Source organism: Hetaerina americana, unplaced genomic scaffold (genome assembly GCF_022747635.1).
Source record: "Hetaerina americana unplaced genomic scaffold, ioHetAmer1.1.p SCAF_2, whole genome shotgun sequence".
Classification (NCBI taxonomy): Eukaryota; Metazoa; Arthropoda; class Insecta; order Odonata; family Calopterygidae; genus Hetaerina; species Hetaerina americana.
In genome coordinates, this window is record NW_027286763.1 from 28,269,221 (window position 1) to 28,291,799 (window position 22,579).

Consider the following 22,579-nt stretch of genomic DNA (forward strand, 5'->3'; position numbering starts at 1 on the left):
TGTGTTCAAGGCTCATCTGATAGAAAATGTGGAAAATCATTGAAATTCATATGAACCTAGTTATTATTCTCCGAGAAATTACGGCACAATTGCAAGTTTGAATGTCATAATTAATAGGCCTTTCAAAAATTTCTTGAGAAAGACATATAATGAGTGACTATGTATTGAGCAGAGGCCATGAATTAATTCCATCAGAGAAGATAATCCCTGGCCTTTGTTCAATAGTCAAAATAATGCGTGCCTACTTGTCTACTGAAGATTAAACCGATGGGCTTGGATAATTTCAGATAATTTTTCATAGACTGCCTCAAATTTTGCTCTATGCCTCTTAACAGAGAAGCATGTGTTTTCAGGTTCCATTATTACTTGATAATGTTCTTGGGCACCATAATATACTGAAGAATGAAGACAAGAACTCAAATGCAATATCCATTTTACAAATAGATGAAACATTAATGGGTACATCTGCTGAAGTTGGACCACAAAATTGTTTCAGTAGGTAGATTATTGCTTGACAATAAAATATATATAGTGCTGAATTAAATTAAAGGGTTTGCAATTCAAGATAGTAACTCTATATTCTTCATTTAATTTGCATTTCAAGTGACATGATTTCACAAGACTTGTGGTTTCAAAGAATCTAATCATTATATTCTATGGGGGTTCACTAGTTGTGTTAAAACCAATATAAACATTTTACGTTATTAGCAAAAAAATCCTCATGCAATACAAAACTTATGACCTTGGCAGCAGTTCGTCGTAAAGTTCATTGGAAAAATCTGTTACAAGTGTTATAACAAATAGAAGATGTCCCCTGTCACTCTCATCAAGGTTTTCATTGCTGTGCCAGTGAAAGGTACCTCATTTGTTACAATTCCATTGTGCCCACTCGATAGTTGGCAGTGCAGTAGCATGTGCCATGGAAGTGGTGAGAGTTATTGTGGGGATTGTGTGTGTTTTGGTAGGTGCAGGTGAGGAGAGCAAGAAGCTAGAGAATGAGTCCCTTCCAGCAGCTGAGGGAGGGAGTAGCGAGGGCCAAGGGCCGGAGGAGGCTGGGGCAGAGGGGTCGGCACCCGAGAAGACCAGTGGTGGCAGCAATGGCACTAAAGGATCAGAGACTCCAGTGGACAAGAAGAAGGCCCTGGCACCCAAGGTGGTGGTGGTGCGTGAGACACTAGAGGTGGGAGAGCGTCGACTGGATGTCACCGACTTGGAGGGCAAGAAGCTTGAGGAGTCAATTACCAAGTGAGTGCACCCCTTTTTCTGGACCCCACCCCACTAATGTGTGCATGCAGCTCTGAGATGACGCTCAACCAATAATGCTGCATGGGTGTGGTCACTAGATTGCCCCCAGTGAACTCTGCAAATGGAAAGAATGCAGGTGATTTGGCTATGGGAGAAAAAGTTCCTGGAGAAAGATCCCTTAGGGCAGCTATTTGACAGTTGTTGAAGATGGATATTTGAATCCATTCTGATGTGCAGTGTGAACCGATTGGATAAAAGGTTTAATTGATCTGAGGGTTCTGATTTCAGATTTAGGGGATGCCTCAGATAATAGCTTCTGGTAAAAAATTAAGTATTTGTGTGTGCTGGGCATCAGATGGAAAGTCTCGCGAGTATTCTTTTTTAGGCGTGTACATTTCAAATGTCAAAGTGGGGCTGGAGATTGATGGTGCCCACTGGTGGAGTTGAGAGGGTGGTTCTTGGTTCTCTCAATGTTGAACGGGCCTTAATATAAAATATAAATTTGAAGAATGATACCATGGCAGCTGGTCATTTCAAGATTGAGAGGGCCAAACATTTGGGCTACAAACTATCAATGTTTGAAATAGACTTTATTAAAAATTTTAATTTCCATCCATCAGTGGTTGTCCAGTATCATTTGGTGAACTTTTTCGATGTTATTGATGGTTGTTGCAGTTTTTGGTTCTCCTGAATGCTCATCATCAGTCTAGCTGGTACTGCCATGTTTAAATTCAGCTGCCCAAAATTTCATGATTGTAAATCATGCTGCAGAGGCCCCATACACTGCATCCAACTCATCTTCGATTTGCTTGGGCGTATTGCCTATCAAAATCAAATATTTAATGACAGCTCGATTCTCAATTTTTCCATTTTCATAAAAACTCTCACAACATGTAGCTCAAACAATTAGCAAACAACAAATGGGTATTCAAAATGGCTGAAATTTTTTCAAGCTCCTTTCAATGTACGGGCAAACACATTCCCCATATTTTGTTGAAAAGTTTTGCCATTTTATTGTTGAGATCGAACTGTTCAGACAACCCTCGTATGCTGTCATGTTAGTTGTAAATCTCATTTCATATGGAATGATATGTCAAGGGAATTTACAGGGTCTGTACAATAAGTATCGGAACTGGTTCCAAAAATCATAATTTATTGCAGTTATCATTACAATTACTTAATAATCTTCAAAATACATTTCTCCTGCATCAATACACTTAGTTCGGTGCATGCCACTCGTCAAAAGCCCGCTGGAAGTCTGTTTCTGGAATACTGTTGAGAGCCTTTGTCATGGCCACTTTAAATGCCTTGATGGAGTTGACTCTATGTCTTTTGAGCTCCTTTTGAGCTATCCTTTGAGGTAATAATATTGTCGAGAAAATCTTCATTTTCCTGAATGCAGTCCAAAATTTCCACCTGTGACAGTTTTTGTTCCTCGCTCAAGACTTTCGGCACCAGCTTCACGCACACTTTCCTCATTGCTAGATCCTCTGTTACAATAGTGTGGATGGTTCCGACTGAAAGGCCGGTCTCCTCACTGATAAGGGCGGTGATTCAACGCCTGTCAGAGTCAAAAACGTTTTTCACTTTGGCCACCTGAGCATCGGTTTGAGAGGTCGTCTGGCATCTGACGCAGTGCTCGTCTTCAACGAGCTCCTGGCCTTCCTTAAACATTTAATACCACTCAAAAACTCTGTTGCAGCTTAAGGCATCATCCCCATAAGCCTGTTTAATGAGTTCAAGGGTTTCCGATGTGGATTTCCCAAGTTTAATACAAAACTTAACAGCGTAGCATTGCTTTAACGGTTCGCTCCATGCTGGCGTGACGACACCACAAACAATCACACGTCACAAAAATCCACCTCCTTTCTCAATGCATGCCCGGAGGCAACTGAACTAAATTTCCTGAGAAGTGGAGGACCCCTCTACTGAGCTGAACAGTTAGATCTCCATCCACCACTCCGTTGAGGCTACAGCATACCAGTCACGATACTTATTGTACAGACCCTGTAATTCCTTTGTGACTGAAGGTGTGAAAGAAAGGGCAACAGTTTGATGTAGGGGAGTTGAGGTGATCTCATTGTACATTCTCTTCCTTCTTCCCAGGATCAAAACATTAAATGAGAAGGACAATACAAGGCGTCGAACTGAGGGTGCGATGAATGCCCTTGAAAGCTTTGTGTTTGATCTCCAAATGAGGATGGACCAGGAGGAGTATTCATCTGCATCCACAGCTGAAGAGATTGAGGCAATTCTGAAGGAGTGTTCACAGGTATTGGCACTGCATAAAATTTCTAGCTGTACTTAGGCTTCCAAGCTCTGTCGTTCATTTTCTGCTTGTTAAATTTCAAGTATAAAGTTACTTTTGTGGCTATTTTCTGACAATGTTTTGGGAAGTTGAATCAAGACTTTTTGTTTCTCCACTGTCTTGGTGCTCCCCGTGATCTTGAAATTTTTGGCCTGTTTGGCTCACATATACCTCATCTCATCGTAACGTAAATATTAAAATCCACTCCTTTTCCCTCTTTGGAAATATGTGATTTTGTGTGGGAAAGCAGGTTTCTGAGGCTTAATTTACGATAATAGGCTGTTTTAATCTTGCCTCTAGGTAGTTTCTTGGAGATATTTCATTGTGTTATCCAGATATAGGAGTCAATGCCATCTAGCAGTAGATTCTTGTCCCAGTTGGGATTTGTAAATACCTTTGACTGCTAATTTACTTAATTTTTTTGGGGTGGAAATTTTTGCTGAGCTACTCATTGTATCATTGTTTTTTGCTATAAGTTTTATTGTAACATTCTTTTTTGACATTTGTTAGTGAAATTAGAATGCCCTACAATTGTGTATAAAGGAATTTAATGCAGATAACTTCAGGGACCAGATGATGGGATAGACTTCTGCAGTTAGCTATTTGTCTAGCTGAAGTGAGTCACTTGGTATCTGTTGGAATTTTTCGAGAAATCTCCAGATAGTTGTTATTGTTGAAAATGTTTAAACTAGGGAAGTTTAATGTGTTTTATCTCCTGTTTTGGAGGTGAATGTTATCTTTTTCTTTTAAATTATAAGGCCTAAAATATTTTAAGTTACCTATTGGAACCCTTCGATGTTCACAACTCATTGCCTGCATGCTGATGCCAGCAAAATACATTTCTGGTTATTCCATTCTCTGAAAAAATAGCTCTTTTTCAAAATGGTCCATATAGATATCCACCAGGAGAAGGGACAATGGGGAGTCCATGGCTGAGCTATTGCACAGTGCAAAACATTTTCCATCAAACATAAAAGAACATAAAACAGTGTGTTGTGGGTAGTATGTTTCCAATTTTTGTCGAAATATCAGTCATAAGTGTAATTTTGAAAGGCCAAATTAAAGAAAAAAATGTCTGCTTGTTGTGTTGATTTTTAATGGCATTGACGAAAAATCTGGACTTTTTCATAAATAAGAACTTTAACTTTAGTTCACCTGTTTTCCCCTTTGTAATATGGTGGGCTTTTGAAATGTTGGGGTAACACAAAAAAGTCCAAAACTGCATCAACGTCAAAGCACCAAAAAATAGACCTTTTTCCATGACTGCATTTCTATTGCAAAATTCTTACTGTTCAATCCAATCAAACAAAAGTAGATAAGCTGTGCTTACACTGAAAAACTTGCAATCCCACATTTTTAAATTTCAAAAATAAATTTTACTTTTGAAACCAATCTCATGATGGGTAAGTTACACATGATGTACTAAAGAATTGACTACGGATGAAGCAAAAATTTTGAAACATTGGATGGTCAATTTAAAATCATAAACAGTAAGACTTAGCAATCAAACAATAAATTAATTAACCAAATCTTATTGGTACCTGTCTTCTCATATTCTTATATTCTTATATATGAGGGGTAATTGAAAAGTAGTACAAAAACTGTTTTTGATCGGGCAGAGTGGTCATGATGCAATAGTTTTCATTAGAGAACTAATCCATATGTAGAATATTGTTAAGATGTGGAATTTCAGTGGTATGGAAAGAGAGGATGAGAGGAAGCCAAGGGAAGTCATTATTTTACCTTTGCAAGAATGCTATTAGGTTTGGTTTTGAGGAAATGGAATGACATTGTCAAATTAGAATCAAAGTGGTAATAGGAAACCACAAAACCTCCACTGTCATACTTATTAGACATGGTCCCTTCTGCTTTATAATTCTTCATCTGGAAAACATTAATCCCTCCCATAGGTGTCAGAGTGGATCTCGGATGAGGGTGCTCCTGGCATGGGGGCAGTGTTTGAGGACTATGAGAGTCGCCTCTTGTCACTGAGGAAGCTGTCATCGGCACTGCTGCAGCGTGTGGCTGAGCACCGTGGGCGACCAGAAGCAATGCGATCCCTTGGAGGCCTTGTTGAGGCAGCGGAGACATTCCTCAAGGGTGCACAGTCGCTGGAGGAGGGGCTGTCAGGGGCAATCACACAAGTGGAGCTGGACACGCTGGGCAAGCTGATTGCAGATACAAAGGTAATCCAGAGGGGCAACTCCATCTCTTAACATTTCCTCTGTCAAATGTGTGGACCCAAGGCAATGGCTGGGATTCGAATCCCTAAGGTTGCAGAATTTTTCAATGGTGTCCCAATCCCTAATTGGGTTGCTTTGTAGAGGGCACGGAGAGTGAGAATTTGAATTTAATATGGGGGATCGTGATGATGCAGTGGCTAGCTTACTGGCTTCCTATCCAATGGGGCCGGGTACAAATCCTGGAGGCTGTAGATCTTTTTCAGTAATACCCTGATCTCTAATCAGGAGGATTGTGGAGATCACTTTCGGTGAGTCCTTTGGATGGGAAGTTAACTGTGGACCCCGAAGTGCCTTTCATGAAGAGTAGCCCCATGTCGATGCCGGGTTTCTTTCCATTCTTCCTCCATTACCACCCATCCCTAATAGTACAAATGACCTCAGCTGTCAGTTGCTTTCCCTAAAGTTACTATTAGTACTTGAATTTTATGTGATTGATTATTTTAGTGATTTTTTAAAATAGCTCCTTTTAATAGGATATGCAATATGTAAGAAGGTAAAGAATTTTGCATCATGTGTGTGTGCATCTAAGGAGCATTGATGCATTTAATTGAGCTTACCATGTATCGTCGCCCTGCAAAACAACTGCTGAAAGACTAGTGCATTACAACTGAGTAGCAGTCATTAGGTACTCATTCTTTGAGTGAGAGTACCAAAATAGGCAAATAATCAATTATAAGACTTATGTTTATCACAGACGCTGGATTCCTCCTGGTATTCTCCTGCGTTCTCACTTATTAACGACTTTGTATTTCATGAATGCTCGGGTTATGCAAGCAAGTGCCATAAAATAATTAACATTCATCTAGATTCTCTGAAAAGTCCAAATTTCCAATGTAGGACTTCAAAATTACAAGCGAGGTAATCTCTTAGGTGTAAGTGATATATTTACGAATACATCATCCACCTCATGAATGATTATGCTGCAGGGCAAAATACTGAAATATTTGAGCATGTGAATTTAACACATTGTCCACAGGATCGCACTCAGGGATATGAAGTGCCTTTTTGCCATGGGGTTTTTCTATCTGTGAAAACCTTGAAATAACCTGGGATAAAGAGACCATCAAATGGCTGGTCACCGTGAAAAGAGTGCTAAGTCACACAAGAGTGCTAAGTCACACCTGAAACATCCTTAGATTTTTGACTTAATAGCAATTGGAAAGTGGCTTGTTTTTCTGGAATTACCTATTTAGCTGACAATCAAATATTTCATTTGAATTTGAAAAGTTTCCTGAATTTTTCAACAGTTTTAATTAAAAAAAATTATTTAGCACTTTGGCTTATAGTGCATATACATTTCCACCTACATTGACTTTGAAATATTTGAGTATGTAGGCAAGTGTGAATATAATAATTCATTATCACATATGAAAAGAAGGAAAGTGAATGCAATCAACTTCCAATATTTTTTCATCATAAAAAAGGTTGACTACTTATTTAGATTGAAGTACCGTATTTTCCCACCAATAAAGCGCGCGTTAGCTATACAAAAATGTTCATATGATCGAGAAAAATGATGCGCATTATACAATGAAAATTGAAAATATCCAAACATTTACATACCAATGTACACAATAATTTAAAGAAGAGGTTCTCAAAAATAAATAATTCTGGAAGCATTTCTAATTGCATCCTATTTTATACAGATCTGCTACTGTTACAGTTATTTCATCTGATAAATCCATGAGAAAAAGGGCATGCGGTGTCTATACAAATTTATGATAACTGCTAAGTTCTAGATGGGCGTTATGCATAAGGTGCGCTTTATCGATGGGAAAATACGGTAATTGTAATTAGAAGTAAATAGTCATCAGAATAACAATTTTTATGGTTATTTATCCTAAAATTTCGCATTTCAAGCATAATTTTCACAAAATGAGAACTTAATAGCTAAACCAGTAATAGCAAATAGGAAATACTAAGTTTCATATCCTTCTCTGAGATTTTAATAGATCAAAACGATATCATTTCATGTCGATTCTTTTTTCAAAAGAGAAGATAAAAGTTGTCATTTTGCCTTTCTTTAGCTGTGCCTTGAGAATTACCATTTAAAATATTATGACAAAAATTTTATTTGATTAAGTTATACTACTCTTTTCATTTATTGCATGAGAATGTTGTCCCCATGAGTCCATTCATTCGATTAATGTATCTATTGATATATATTGAATGAAAAGGAGTAAAATCAAAGTTTCATTGCACATTAAAAATATCAGTGGAGTTCAATCACATAAAACTTTGACTCGGATACCACATTTCTAATTTCTCATGCCTATTCCCGACATTTCTGATCTACCTTGTTTTGGGAGTCTATAGGTTGTCTCTCTCTACAACGCTTTGTAAGTTACATCGTATACCATTCTGTATAACCTCAATGGTATTTTCTTAATGGTAGACAGAATTTTTTTATATTCCTAGCTGTGCAACATCTTCACATTATGAATTTCATTTGCAATTTAGGTAAATGCTTAAATCAGTTAAAGTAAATGCTAAGATCAGTAAAATATTCCAAAGTGAAAGCTATTAGTTGAGCTAATTTGTTACTCTACAAGGGTAGACCATGCAAAGCCAATAAATTGCACCCTTGGGACATTTTGAATTTGTCTTCAGTTCATAGTATCCCTTGAAGTAACACACCAATTTCTGTCAGATCTGTCTGTCAGTCTGAATTTATCAAGTCAGGTGATTTCCAAAAAAGGAATCGAAGGGAATTTTGAATGCCGATCCAACATAATTGCATGAAAGGCAAATCTCCTTGGAAGACTAAAGGGAAACTTACTAAACCTCCCCCTTCAATTAGAATGGTTAATGAATGGTTTCAAAGTTTTTGTAGTGTCCATATTCATTAGCATAAGTGATGGGCACCCCCTGGACACTTTCTTGAGGCCACCACTCCAGAAATCATTGATAAATATCAATGAGATGCTGATGGATGATAGACAGGTGAAGGCACATGAAATTGCTAATGGTTAGGCATTTTGAGTGAATGTGTACATAAAATATTGCTTAAACATTTGGACGTGAGAAAAAATCTGCAAGATAGGTGCCATGATTTTTGACAGTTGACCCAGAATGAAATAGTGTCAAATTGCAAGAGCCAATTTGCAGCTATTTCAGTAAAATCTGAAGGGCTAAAGGTATTGTTTTGTCACTTTGAACAAAACATGGATACATCACTATACACCTGAAACTTGGAGCATTGCTGGAACAGCCCAGCAATGGGCTGACAGAAGTCTGTACCAAAGAGAGTGAAAACCCAATTCCAGTTAGGAAGGTTATGGTGTGACTGTTTGGGAATTCACAAGAAATAATCTTCATCGACTATTGGAGAACAGTCAAATTATTACTGGTGCCTGCTATATATGGCCATTAGACTGTTTGAAAACTGAACTGCTAAAAAAACTTCCATAATTTGCCTGCAAAAAAGTCCTTTTTCATCACCACAATTCAACAGCTCACTTGCCTGCAGTTGTGACCACACAATTAGTGGAATTGTGGTTTCAACTCATTCTCCATTCCCCCAGATTCACCACCCTTGTAGTGATACTGTTAATAAGCATAGTTTCAGGGTAACTCAATCTGTTTGGGATGATATTAAAATAATTATTTTCAATTCATAAAAGTATTCTAGGGGACTCTTCTAGCTCTCATGCCTTTTCTGATTGGCCGTTTTCCATATGCAATTGCAGGATTGGAGGAGTAAGATGGAAGAAGAGCAGTCCAAGCTCTCTCTGTCGGTGGCTCCAAAACTCACAATCAAGGCCATTGGAGAAAAGATGGCTGCGTTGGACCGAGAGGTGAGAGGGCAATTTTGTAGGTCTAGTCTAGTCACTGTGCCAGTGCTCCTGGCTCAATTCTACTAAATTGCAGTGTCTTGACATGCTCAGTTTGAGAAGACAAGGTGCCAATGGAAATAGTCAATGTAATTGGAAATGGGATTAGTGTTACTACAGCAAGCCTAAAAAAGAATAATTAAGAAAGAATGTGCAGAGAAACCAAAGTTGTATCACTCACATGGTGGTTAAATGCTTCTATTTGAAATAATGTTGTTTCCAAAAGCATTGAGCATCAAATATTTAAATATGCTATCTGAGTAAATTTTGTTTTCCAATTTCAATTTTGACTTCATCCACTCTATTCTCATTTGCTCCTACCAATGGCCTCCTATTTGAAGCACTAACTTTTATAGTAAGTTTGCACTCTCCAATAAATTAACTATAATGATTGATGTGCTTCACATGGGCTTTGGAATTAGATTAACAGTTTCGTGGTGCAGTGTCCACTAAATTTAATCATATGCAGAGAAGTTAGCACTGGCTCAGTTTTACTCTGTTGTTGCTTTTTTCATCTGATTTTTCTTGCAGCCAATTTTAGGGTCATGAAATTATAGTGGCCAAGGTGATGCATCTCTAGTTACTGTCAATTTTATTGCTTGTTAACCTATTTATTGCCAACCTTTATGATGGATTTGCACTGGAAAAAATGTATGCACCCAGACGCTCGCAACATACAGGCTTAAAACCCCACAAAAAATCATCTCAATTCTTATTGGCGTTGACATGAGCCAGGCTTTTGGGCATATATAGAAGGGTGCATGTTAACTCTGAATTTTATTTCAGTAAATTTTGATTATGATGTTTATCCTTTCAGGTCAAATACTTGATAAACAAACTTGAGATCTGGAAGGCAAACAAAGCCAAGGAGCTGAATGCAGCAGCCAAGGGTAAGACCAAGCCCTACCTCCCTTTGCTCTCTCTTCCCTCCCCATCTATCCGCTTTCTAACATGAAACGAAGGTTGGTCATCTGCCACCACTGTTTTCACCCAGTGTGCCCAGCAGATGGAATGCTGGATGGCCTATGAGGCTAATCCTAAAGGCAAGGGCAAGAATTTCTCAGTGCATACATTTCCGAGAGATTCATACCCTGCAATACTATTCTTTCCCATTCCCTATGGTTAACTTAGTGAAGAATTCCCTTCAATGCACTAAAGGCAACATTTTAATATTTCAGGTTTGTGGTTATAATTTGCTCTTGAAAAGGCGAATTGATGTCAAAACAAAGGTATTCAAAAGATTTCCAAAAGTCATGTACTGTTTTCACAAATGGGTATCTATTTGAAAGACTCTCCATTCTCGGGATGTCACCTCGTAGGTTGTTTTTCTGACAACAGTTTTGCCCGTGTTTCAACAAATGTCTTCAGGTTGAAGTGCTGGGACGTTGTTTTGGCTGCATTTATATATGTTTCATCTCTCCCTCCCTGCTCTGTGATTGGTCGGGGGTTTCCCACCAAATCCTTTTCCAGGCTCCTGATAGGCGGTAGCCATCTTGTCTGTTGAAGTTGTCTTTTTCTATGAATATCTCGATCAATTCTCTTATTAGCCTGGGGTAATATCTTCTATTTTTGGAACTGAGCTGAACATGCTTGGAGCGGACGTAGCCATGAAATCAAATTTGATGAGACCAAGATAATATCCAATATATGATATCATAAATATAAACGCGGCCAAAACAACATCCCGGCACTTCGACCTGAAGATGCTCGTTGAAACATGGGCGAAACTGTTGTCAGAAAAACAACCTACGCGGTGATATCCCGAGAATGGAGAGTCTTTCATCTGAATGCCGCGAAAATCTTTGATCCCGAGTATCTATTTGATTAACATTTTTGACTATAATAAAATTTGTAACTTCATGTGTTTAATTCCCTTTACTGATTTAATTTTGTATTTTTTATTGCTCAATATTCAATGTTTCAAGTTGGTACCACGTACTCTTAACCTTTCTGTGGGTCATCGGATGACTGAGGATGTTATTTATATGGATAAGAAAGTAAAAATTGTTCTTATAAAAACTTCGTGCAGTAACTGTAAATTCTCTCACAGAAATCATAACAATGGATGTTTGATTTGGATTCAAATGGAGCCTGTTGATCCAATATTTAGATTTAAATGAAATGATAATTAGACATTGCAGATCCTTAGGATATGCCTCAATTGCAGTGGTGGTCTGCAGCAGAGGGGAGGGTCATTGAGTCCACTTGGATCTAATTTAGAAATAGTGTGTGTTTGCGTATCCATTTGCCGCCCGATTGGTGTGATGAATGTAATGCCCATTGTCTCTTTGTTGTCTGCTCTCTCTGCTGGCTGGCGTGTGTCATTGTCATCCCTCCCACCCAAAGGAAACAAGACGACGTCAGCACCTGGTGGTAGTAGTGATACTGTTGGAAAAGAAGAGGGGGTGCCGCCACCAGCTGAGAAGGAGGAAGCTGCAGGGGGTGAAGGGAGTGAGGGGGAGGAGGGGGGTGCTGAGAGTGTGGAGGAGGGGGTGGCGATGGAAGGGGGGGTGGAAGTGGAGGGGCAAGAGGAGGGCGCTGGAGGTAGGAGAGTGGCCTGATGCCATTGTGTCTTGGCTAACTTGCATCTTACATTTACTAATTTCCTCCTGTGTCGAGGGTAGACCTATGGCTCTGTTCATAATTTAAAAATTTATGCAGAACATTTCCATTCCAATTTCTCCTTTGGTCCCTCCAGCTCATGCATGTTATGGCATAAAGGCTTGCCAGGTGTGAAAGGCCCATTATGAAATAACAAGTTATCTTTCAATATTTCAGAGGCAGTGGGACCTAAAAAGTTTGGGAATTGATTTCTGATTAATCTTGGATGGAAACAAATTTAGTATTAGTTTTTATTTTTCTAATTAATATCATATGAAAAAGGTTGTGGTAGTCCAGGGGTAAAGCCTATGACTACTGACCGGAAAGCCCTGGTTTGAGTCCCAGGGATTCTTCTGGGCACCCTCAACTTTGCCAGCTGTGATATTTTTGGGAATCAGATCTTCCTGAGAAACCATAGCCGGCATAGGGAAAGGGACTGGCTTTGGCATACTTTGATGTATGAATACTGGGTGAACTCTGACATCACCTATCAAACAAACCTTCAGATTGATAACTGTGGTTATGGTTTTTGTCATATGAAATGCTTAATTTGAAAATGCTCAATAATATTCCAACATGAATTTTCACTGTAGAAATGAACATTTTTTGAAGTAGTATTCATTTTTTTATATACTCATGGTTTAAGGAACTATTTTATCTGTATGATTAAAATGATTCGCAGAATATTCTCCATCTTCATCGGTTGAGTAGAACTTAAAAATGGTGCCAATGGCAATGTAAAGGCCTTCTTGTTTGGGTTATTCCACATGGGTATCGTGCTTGCCTTCTTGATTATTGCTTTCTCTGGTTTCATGACTAGTAGGACTGTTCAGAGCATAATTATGATCCATTTAAAGTAAATAGTTTAAAATTGCAGTGAATCAATTCACACTGAAAAGGAATCATTAAATCAAATTACAAAACTGGTTACACGCATCCAAAACTTTCTGAATGTCAGATTCCTAATATTATATTAATTTTTGGGAGGTTTTCATATAGTATCAATCATGAAAGAGTGTGTCTGATGAATATGAGTGATATCAGTTGTCATAAATACATCGAAGATAGTTATTGAAAATGAGGATGTAGTAGGTGTTGACTGCTACTTGTAAGGTGTGGGCTCTAGTCCCGGGGATTCTTCTGGGCACCCTCAGCTTTGCAAGCTGTGATATTTTTGGGTATCAGATCTTTCTGAGAAACCATAGGTGGTGCAGGGGAAGAACCCCCCCACCCTTGTGTGTGAATTTCACATGCCGTTGGGCTTGGTATTGCATGAGCTCTACCCTCACCAATCAAAGCAACCTTCGGAATGATTACTGTTTGTGTTGGTGGTTTGGTAGTTCCTAATATATTTAATTTTCAATCCTAATTGGTTTGATGATAGAGAAATTGAAGGGAAAATATTCATACCATAGCATTTACAAAGAAGGGATTTGATGGCAGGTGACAAATTTCTTGGATTCGAGAAAAATGCCTATCCTATCATACATTTAAACGTGTGTGCATGTAATACAACGTACTCTATGTATTCGTGAAGTACTATGTATTAAATTAAAGAAGTACTATGAATTAGAATAAATGAAGTATAGAAATTATATGTTTTTTCTTTTTCTCATGGATTTATGAGATGAAATAACTGTAACAGTGACAGGTCTGTATAAAATAGAATTCAATTAGAAAGGCATGCTTCCAGACTAATTTATTTTTGCGAAATTCTTCAACAAATTGTGTACATAGGTATGTAAATGTTTGATTTTTTTCAATTTTCATTACTTAACGTGCTTTGTCTATTTTTTCGATCATCTGAACATTTTTGTATAGATAACGCGTGCATTATCGATGGGAAAATTAGGTAATATATATCAAAACTTGAGGCAATTTTCCTGCAAAAAGGAGAGTAACTTAATGGAGGTGAAATGAAAATTGGAAAAACATTCTGAAGTGGGGTGTAGAGAGGTGGCACTGAGCTGTGGGATGGTTGGGGGATGTTGGATGTTCATCAATCTGCTTTTGAGTAGCTGCTGTTTTCATATATTTTTAAGGAACAGCTCCTTTAGGAAGTGTGTGCAATTGTGTAGAAATAAGCTTTTGTGCTCACAACTTAGGTATTCTAAATTTTAATAAGTATTTCTATTTTATAACAATCATCAATATGGGCCCAAATATTAATTGGAAGTTTTAAGACCCCCAAAATTTCAGAGTTTAAGAGGATGCCTCGATAGCTTAACTAGCTAAAGCACTCGACTGGATATTGAGGGATCTGGGTTCGAATCCCAGTCAAGGTGAATGATTTTTACACTCTGAAACTGTTGCATTGAAATGCATATTAGCGGATGACTCCGTTAAAAGTTACTGTTGCGGCATCTCCCACAGTTTCTTTGGAATTTGCTCTTGTAAGAATATTAGGAAAGCATGGCCCTTGCAAGATACCAATATTGCATGTATGTGAGAGAAAGTATTATTCATCCACTGCTATCCATGGTTTCAGTTTGCATTGGAATGTGTCATCACCTTTGGATCTGGGGGTTCTGCTTGACTATTATTTCACCCGGGTTAACAGGAATTTTATTGGGGTTTTTTATCTTTGGTTTGCTGGACATGCCTCGTGCACATTGTTCCTTACCCTCCCCCATGCCTTTTCTCTCCCATGCGAATTGCTCTCTCTTCTCTTTGCAGGTGCTGCCGAAAGCAGTCTGGACGAGGAGAAGGCACACGGCGAACTTTAACATAATTTATAGTTGAAAAGTGGTGTTGAATGAGTGAAAGTGTATTGAGTGATGTGGAGAAATGTGTTCCAGGAGATTGGCGCTTGTGTGTGCACGTGTGAGGGGGAGGGGTGAGTGTGCACACAGATGGCGCTCTCTCTCTTTCTCTCTCTCTCGCAGCATTCAACTTTCAAAGTCCATTCCAAAGAGGAGGAGGGTGCAGTTGTGCTCTTCAGGTGGCAGCAGAGCGGCAGGCGCCTCCTGCTTCCCTCTTGGGCTCATTGTACGCTCTCCTTCCTTGTGCGAGAGCTTGGGCAAATGCATTTGCGTGTTTGCTTGTCTGTGTGTGTGTGTGTGTGTGTGTGTGTGTGTGCATGTGTGTTTGCATTGTGTGTGTTCTTTGAGTGCAGCATTCCCAGAAATGAGCGGTGCACAAGCCTGGCTGGACTCAGTGCAGTGTGACCGAATCACTTGAACATTCTGTGATGGACTGCATGTCTAGGTGTGAATTCTTTGAAAAATAGTTTCGTTCCCAGTGAGAGTGTGTCGGTGCCTCATGCGTGCTGCACAAAGTGGACATTAAGCATCTCTCGAAGTTTTTTCAAATCCTCTTTTATTTTCATATGTGTCTCGGTTCATTTTTTTACTCTCGATTAAGAAGGATGGATATTAAATTAGTTAATATGGTCCTCTTCTGCCAATTCCAATGTTTTCCTCACTCTGTCCACCCTTGGTTTTCCTTGTGTCTGGCGCCATTGTTTTGAAAGAACTGAGTATTGGAATGGAGGAAAGGAAAAAAGATGTCTTATAGTTGTTGAAGTATTTATTTGTGGTGGTCATGGTGTCATTAAACCATAAATATTGTTGCAATGGATGGTGGGATATTTATTCAGGTGTTAATTATTTCATCCCGTTATACGTATTATGCCCATCAAGAGGAGGAATACATGCTTTCCAGGGAGTGTAGTGTTGGCCAAACTGGAAAGGATTGAATTTGCAATTCAGTTGCAATTTCTATTCTTCTAAGCAGGTATGTATTTCTGATGTGCCTGATGAAGTGCATGGAAGCTGAGAGATGATGTCTTCCTCTATTTGTGGAACAGGAGGAGGAGAAGGGCGGCAGTGAGGAAAGTGTGTGTATGCATGGGTGCTGGGGGAGTTCATAGTACAAGCATGAAATCTTAGCGAGTGTGCTGTTTTGGCATACTTTGCAACATGCCAGGCATTAGAATTTCCCATGCTAGATTGACGTGGCATTAACCATGCTTGGTACATCCAGAATTTGCTAGCTTCAATAAATGTTGCCATCCAGTGCTCTTTCCAGGTGCTTCTTCAACGAAGCAGTGTACAGTGGTCCTTGCTGTTGCCTCTTCCAAGCATGGATCCAGGTGGAGATGGGGCACTCTGAAACTAAACTTAATAATTTTTACATACTATCAAGGTATTTTTATAATGTACCAAGGCCTCTGTAAGTCACAGTAATTATCAGAAATACACTATCTTATAAGTACCAAATAAATCTGTATTCTGATAAAATATCCATGCATTGTTTTTATGCCAGGATATATTCACAGACTTCTAATAAACCCTGTGTCAGGGTAGCCCCAAGGAAGAGAATTTAGTGTATTTTGGAAGTTATGGAGTATTGTAAAATAGCTGTAGAATTTAGCATCTGTGGTCCAAAGTAATTCAGAGATTACACACATGGAACCTAATTCCTCTAAGTGCTCCCAATTATCTGGTGAGTTATTGATTTCCTGTTGAGATTCTTCAATCAACAATTCTTTCTATTCTCTTGCCGCATCGCATATACTCTTTTCATCGCTTTCTTGCCCCATGTGCCGTAATTATTGCACCATTTCTTCTAGTGTGTTCTAAGGCATGCTCTGAGCACATAATAGTTTATTTGGTATGGCACATTCAACTTCAATTGCACATTACTTGGTTTTGCATTTGCTCCGAGGGTATCCAGCCTGTGAAATGACTTCTAGATGAGAGGTGAGCTGCCAGTGATGCCAAAAGTTCATTTCAAATAAATGTGTGCATAAGGAAAATAAAGATTTTCCTTATGCACACATTTATCTGAAATGAACTTTTGGCATCACTGGCAGTTCATCTCTCATCTAGTAGTCACTTCACGTTATAATGTATGTTTAAAAATAATGTTAATAAGCTATAAGGACTTGCATGCTACTAATGAAATCACGTTAATGTTGTATTGAATCCACATGTACAAGTATTCATTTATTTAACTATGGAAGCAATGGTCAACTACTACAGGCAATGTATTTACAATATTACAGTATTATTTAGTGTGTCTGCTTAATTACACATTCATGTATTTATATGCCTACCCCTCCCTTTAAATCAACACCAAACTCGGTCATTTGCTCTTTCTTATCCTTATGTCAATGATCCTAGTAATACCTTTGCTACATGTGAAATCAGACTTACTTTTATAATACTCACATACTGCTTCTTTTCCCCTTTTTAAGAGGGGTGTCATTACTGATCTATTTAAGTCTTCCAGCCAAATTTCTCCCTCATAAATGCTGCTGATGAGCTTTGAAAACTCTTCCTTTCTCATTTTCATACATTCTTGAGTATTTCTGCAGAGATTTATTTATCCCCACAGCCATCTTGGATTTAATTCCCCTTGATGTTTTTCGTAAATCACAGCAAAGTATTCCAGGTCATAAACTATCATTATTGACATGTTCACTTTCTATGTCCACACTACGTGGCCTATATCCTTCTTAGTGAAAACCTAATGTCCTTTCTAAAGGCCTGACAGTTCCTTCAACTTCCTGTCTAGTGGACCCGTTTTGCCCTCTCTCTGTTAACTGCCGTATCTTCTTCACACCTCTCTCTGCCATGTTTCCTTTGTCCTATTAGTTTCTTGTTTTGGTTTATTGTTCATCTCATTGCACTTTTACTTCCCCAATTATATGTTCATGATATTTTATTTCCTTCTGTCCTGCATTTTCCTAATCATGCCTCCTTGTACTTCATGATTTTTGCCAAAGTTGTCTTCTACAGTGTCTTTCCTAATGCTCCTTTCCTTTCTCATTCTCTTAAATTTAACATTACACTTGAAGTTCTAAATGGTGATTGAATCCACATCTGCTTCCAGGTAACTGTGAGTAGATCATGCTATTCCAAAATCTATGCATATCCATAATGTAGGCCGAATGGTTTTTGTAACTTAGTATTTTCTGTTTGTACTTACATCTGCTGTAGTGTTTAAACCAAAAGATAGTTAAAATTTAGCCATTTCTTCTGAAAAACTGTAATTTTCTTGTTACGGTAATTCCATTCTCCTTAACTGTACTCTAACATCTCTCCCTTTGTCTATCATTACCCAATTATAACCCTTCATCACTTTCAACTGTTTTCTTCCAGATACATTGGCAGCCATTTCATCTCCATGTTTTTTGCCCTCCTCCCAAGTTTCCTATGTATAAATAGATAAAGAACGTACTACGGCCGTGTGCATGGAAAGAAAGTAAAACCCAAAGCCGTACACTTAAGAGCACTTATAGGTGGAATATAGAAGGGGGTGGGAAAGTTATTGTTTGGCGGGAAGCCAGAGGCCCGTGACCCGTCACTCAAACAAATGAAAATTAAAATAAATAGTTCTACCAATTACTCCCTTGATCAGGTATTTGCACACCAAATTGACCTTCACAAGTCGCAACCACACACACACGCAGGGTTTACGGGGCGGGAAGCCCGACGCCAGTGACCCGTCACTCAAACAAATAAAAAGAGACGTTTCAGGCGTGATATGGTGGAATATCATGATTAATTAAAAATAGCAATTTTCCACAAAAATAAAATTTAATGCGACCGGTTTCAATGTTACTACATCATCATCAGGTGATAGTTAAACCTCAGAGTCCAGTATATATATGATTAATGTGTGATTGTGGGGCCATTTACATTGGTCAGACTGGCAGGAGTTTTTCGACACGTATCGGGGAACATAGGAAAGGCTACATAACAGGTCATACCAACTCTTTATTTGCCAAACATCTTCTCGATTCTAACCATTTCAGCAATTTCGAATTCAAAGTGCTTCACAATTTGGAAAAAGGAAGGAAGCTGGATGCCATGGAACAGCTGGAAATCTTACATCGCAAGGACTTGGAGCTGATCAACGAAGTCCAATTTTTATCTTCACCCTCCCCCCTCCTCTCCATCACCTTCCCAAGACGTACATGTGACCAGTGATCCCTTGCCCCTTCTCATTGGATATTTCCTTCCTTTCCCCCCCCCCTCTGCAGACGGAGACCATGCTTTCCCGGACAAGTGGGAAACCCCGAGTCCCCACCCCTTTCCTCACGGACGAGGAGGGAAGGTTCACCGCTGCGGGACAATCCAACCCCCCCCCCCTATTCGGCATGTGCTAGTGATAACATTCCCTCCTACACCCTTTCCCTAAAACCTCGCTAGGGCGCCCCCTTAAAACTATACAGTGATCCCAATCTTTACCCTTCAACTCAGTGCTTATTTGTGTATTGATACCTTGTTCCCAGACCACGACCATAGGGAAAAACCCCCGATCCCGTCCTCTTCCCCCGCGGCCCGAAGAGCTTTGCGAGCACCGTGGGACACCCTCAACGAGACACCCCCCTCCATTCGGCCACGACGCGCTCTCCGGACTCCTAGGGTCTTTGCACCTTGTCTTCCCCAACCCTCTTCCCCCCACCCCACTCACATAGTCACCCATTCTGCCTTCCACCTTCCCCCCTCTTCCCCTCTTTTCCTCCACCCTCCCCTTACTTGCCTTTAATCATATATATACTGGACTCTGAGGTTTAACTATCACCTGATGATGATGTAGTAACATTGAAACCGGTCGCATTAAATTTTATTTTTGTGGAAAATTGCTATTTTTAATTAATTACTCAAACAAATGTAAAATAAAATAAATAGTTCAAACAATTACTCCCTTGATCAGGTATTTGCACAACAAATTGACCTTCACAAGTCGCAACCACACACCCACACAGGGTTTACGGGGCGGGAAGCCCGACGCCAGTGACCCGTCACTCAAACAAATGAAAAAATAAAATAAATAGTTCAAACAATTACTCCCTTGATCAGGTATTTGCACCACAAATTGACCTTCACAAGTCGCAACCACACACACACGCAGGGTTTACGGGGCGGGAAGCCCGACGCCAGTGACCCGTCACTCAAACAAATGAAAAAATAAAATAAAAATTATATAACACTTACTCCCTCGCTCAGGTATTTGCAAACAAATTGACCTTCGCAAGTCACAAACACACACACACACAGGGTTTACGGGGTTGGAAACCCGGCGTCAGTGACCCGTCACTCAAACTCGGACGACACAAAAGTACAGTGCTGGAGGGGAAAGTGCCGAAAAACCTGACACCAGGTGTTTCGCCTGCTAAGCAGGCCTCTTCAGAGAAGAATGAATGAGAAGAATTGATTCTTCTCTGAAGAGGCCTGCTTAGCAGGCGAAACACCTGGTGTCAGGTTTTTCGGCACTTTCCCCTCCAGCACTGTACTTTTGTGTCGTCCGAGTTTGAGTGACGGGTCACTGACGCCGGGTTTCCAACCCCGTAAACCCTGTGTGTGTGTGTGTGTTTGTGACTTGCGAAGGTCAATTTGTTTGCAAATACCTGAGCGAGGGAGTAAGTGTTATATAATTTTTATTTTATTTTTTCATTTGTTTGAGTGACGGGTCACTGGCGTCGGGCTTCCCGCCCCGTAAACCCTGCGTGTGTGTGTGGTTGCGACTTGTGAAGGTCAATTTGTGGTGCAAATACCTGATCAAGGGAGTAATTGTTTGAACTATTTATTTTATTTTTTCATTTGTTTGAGTGACGGGTCACTGGCGTCGGGCTTCCCGCCCCGTAAACCCTGTGTGGGTGTGTGGTTGCGACTTGTGAAGATCAATTTGTTGTGCAAATACCTGATCAAGGGAGTAATTGTTTGAACTATTTATTTTATTTTACATTTGTTTGAGTGACGGGTCACTGGCGTCGGGCTTCCCGCCCCGTAAACCCTGCGTGTGTGTGTGGTTGCGACTTGTGAAGGTCAATTTGGTGTGCAAATACCTGATCAAGGGAGTAATTGGTAGAACTATTTATTTTAATTTTCATTTGTTTGAGTGACGGGTCACGGGCCTCTGGCTTCCCGCCAAACAATAACTTTCCCACCCCCTTCTATATTCCACCTATAAGTGCCCTTAAGTGTACGGCTTTGGGTTTTACTTTCTTTCCTATGTATTTCTATGACATTGCTATATCACAAAATAATAGATTACTCAGGGTTTCAATACTTTCTAAAAAAAGAAATATTCATAAGATAATTAAAAAATTGAAAATTCTGAAGGGACATGGTTCAAGTCATGATGATAATGAAAACACAGAGATATGAACACAGATACCTATCTGCATCTACATGGGATACCCATTAAGCCATTGCCAAGTTGTGTAGCATGGGGTGATTCCACATCATGGGTGTAACATCAAAATAAGTTGTGCTTAAATGTTAGTTACCTGTTAATTTGTTAAATATTTCATTTAATGGAGAGAAAGGGACATGCACTCTGGTATCTAAGTTTGAAATCCTTCGCTTCGAGATGAGCTGATAGCAAAGGAAGAACTGTAAAATAGGGGTAGGTTAAAGCAATGAAGACAGTGTTAAAAATATTTTTAAAACGGTCGTTTGCTGATCACTTATTGTTCATGGGAATAATAACTTCTTAAATGTATCTCTTCTATTCTTAATCCATCTAATCTAATTGTCATGATCTATCATACTGTAGTATGATGGGGGTGCAGTAATAATGCATTTGTAATAGTAATCATAAATTTGGACAATTTTCATGAAAAACCTCCTTCGAATTCATGCTAGAGATTTAATCTGTAATTTAAACTTCCCTCCATGAGTGTTTCCAGACCTATTTCCTTGAAAAGGGGATCGAAATGGTGCGGTGGCTATCGTACTGGCTTCCCACCCAGAGGGCCCGGATTCAAATCCTGGCAGTGTTGAATATTTTTCAGAGGTATCTTGATCTCTATTAGAGGTGCTCTGTGCAGGGCACTTTGAGTGAGTACGTCACCTGTCGGATGGGACGTTAAGCTGTGGATCCCTTGGCGCCTTTCCTTAAGAGTAGGCTAATGCCGACGCCAGATTTCTCTCCACCCTTCATCCTTTCCTGTCCATCCCTAATGGCGCAAATTACCTCAGCTGTCGGTCGCCTCCCCTAAATACTACCACTACTTCCTTGAAAAATCTAGATATGCTACTCAGTTTATCAAAAGAACGTTTTACGAATCCAGCAAAACTCTGCTGCTTGCAATCTATTTCAACAATCAACCCAACTTCATGAGAATTCCATATAGTACACCTAGTACAATATTCTAAATGGGGCCAAACTAGCAAAAAATGGAATTTTTTTAATGATACTTTATTTTCAGGTCCATTACTAAAAAGGAAAGAAAGACTCGTACTTTTCCACAGATTTTATTATATGGTACAACGCGTTTCACCGACTTGCGGCATCATCAGGTACAAATTTGCAAAACAGACAGAGCAAGCATATATACCCTCAGGACAGAGTGGGGGCGGGGAGGGTTGGAAGGATTTGAGGGGGGTGGG

General features: G+C 39.5%; 1 protein-coding gene across 1 annotated transcript in view; it reads left to right on the plus strand.

Annotated features, from left to right (window-relative positions):
• The window catches only part of Grp170 (Grp170 co-chaperone), a gene marked incomplete at its 3' end in the record, with an annotated part of 32,004 nt that extends 19,886 nt beyond the window's left edge, over positions 1–12,118 (plus strand). The window contains exons 12-17 of the mRNA XM_071584890.1: positions 966–1,245; positions 3,352–3,517; positions 5,464–5,739; positions 9,486–9,593; positions 10,447–10,519; positions 11,976–12,118. Coding sequence (XP_071440991.1) covers positions 966–1,245; positions 3,352–3,517; positions 5,464–5,739; positions 9,486–9,593; positions 10,447–10,519; positions 11,976–12,118 — 1,046 coding nt within the window. The remainder of the gene's footprint in view (positions 1–965; positions 1,246–3,351; positions 3,518–5,463; positions 5,740–9,485; positions 9,594–10,446; positions 10,520–11,975) is intronic.
• Between the last annotated feature and the right edge of the window lie 10,461 nt (positions 12,119–22,579).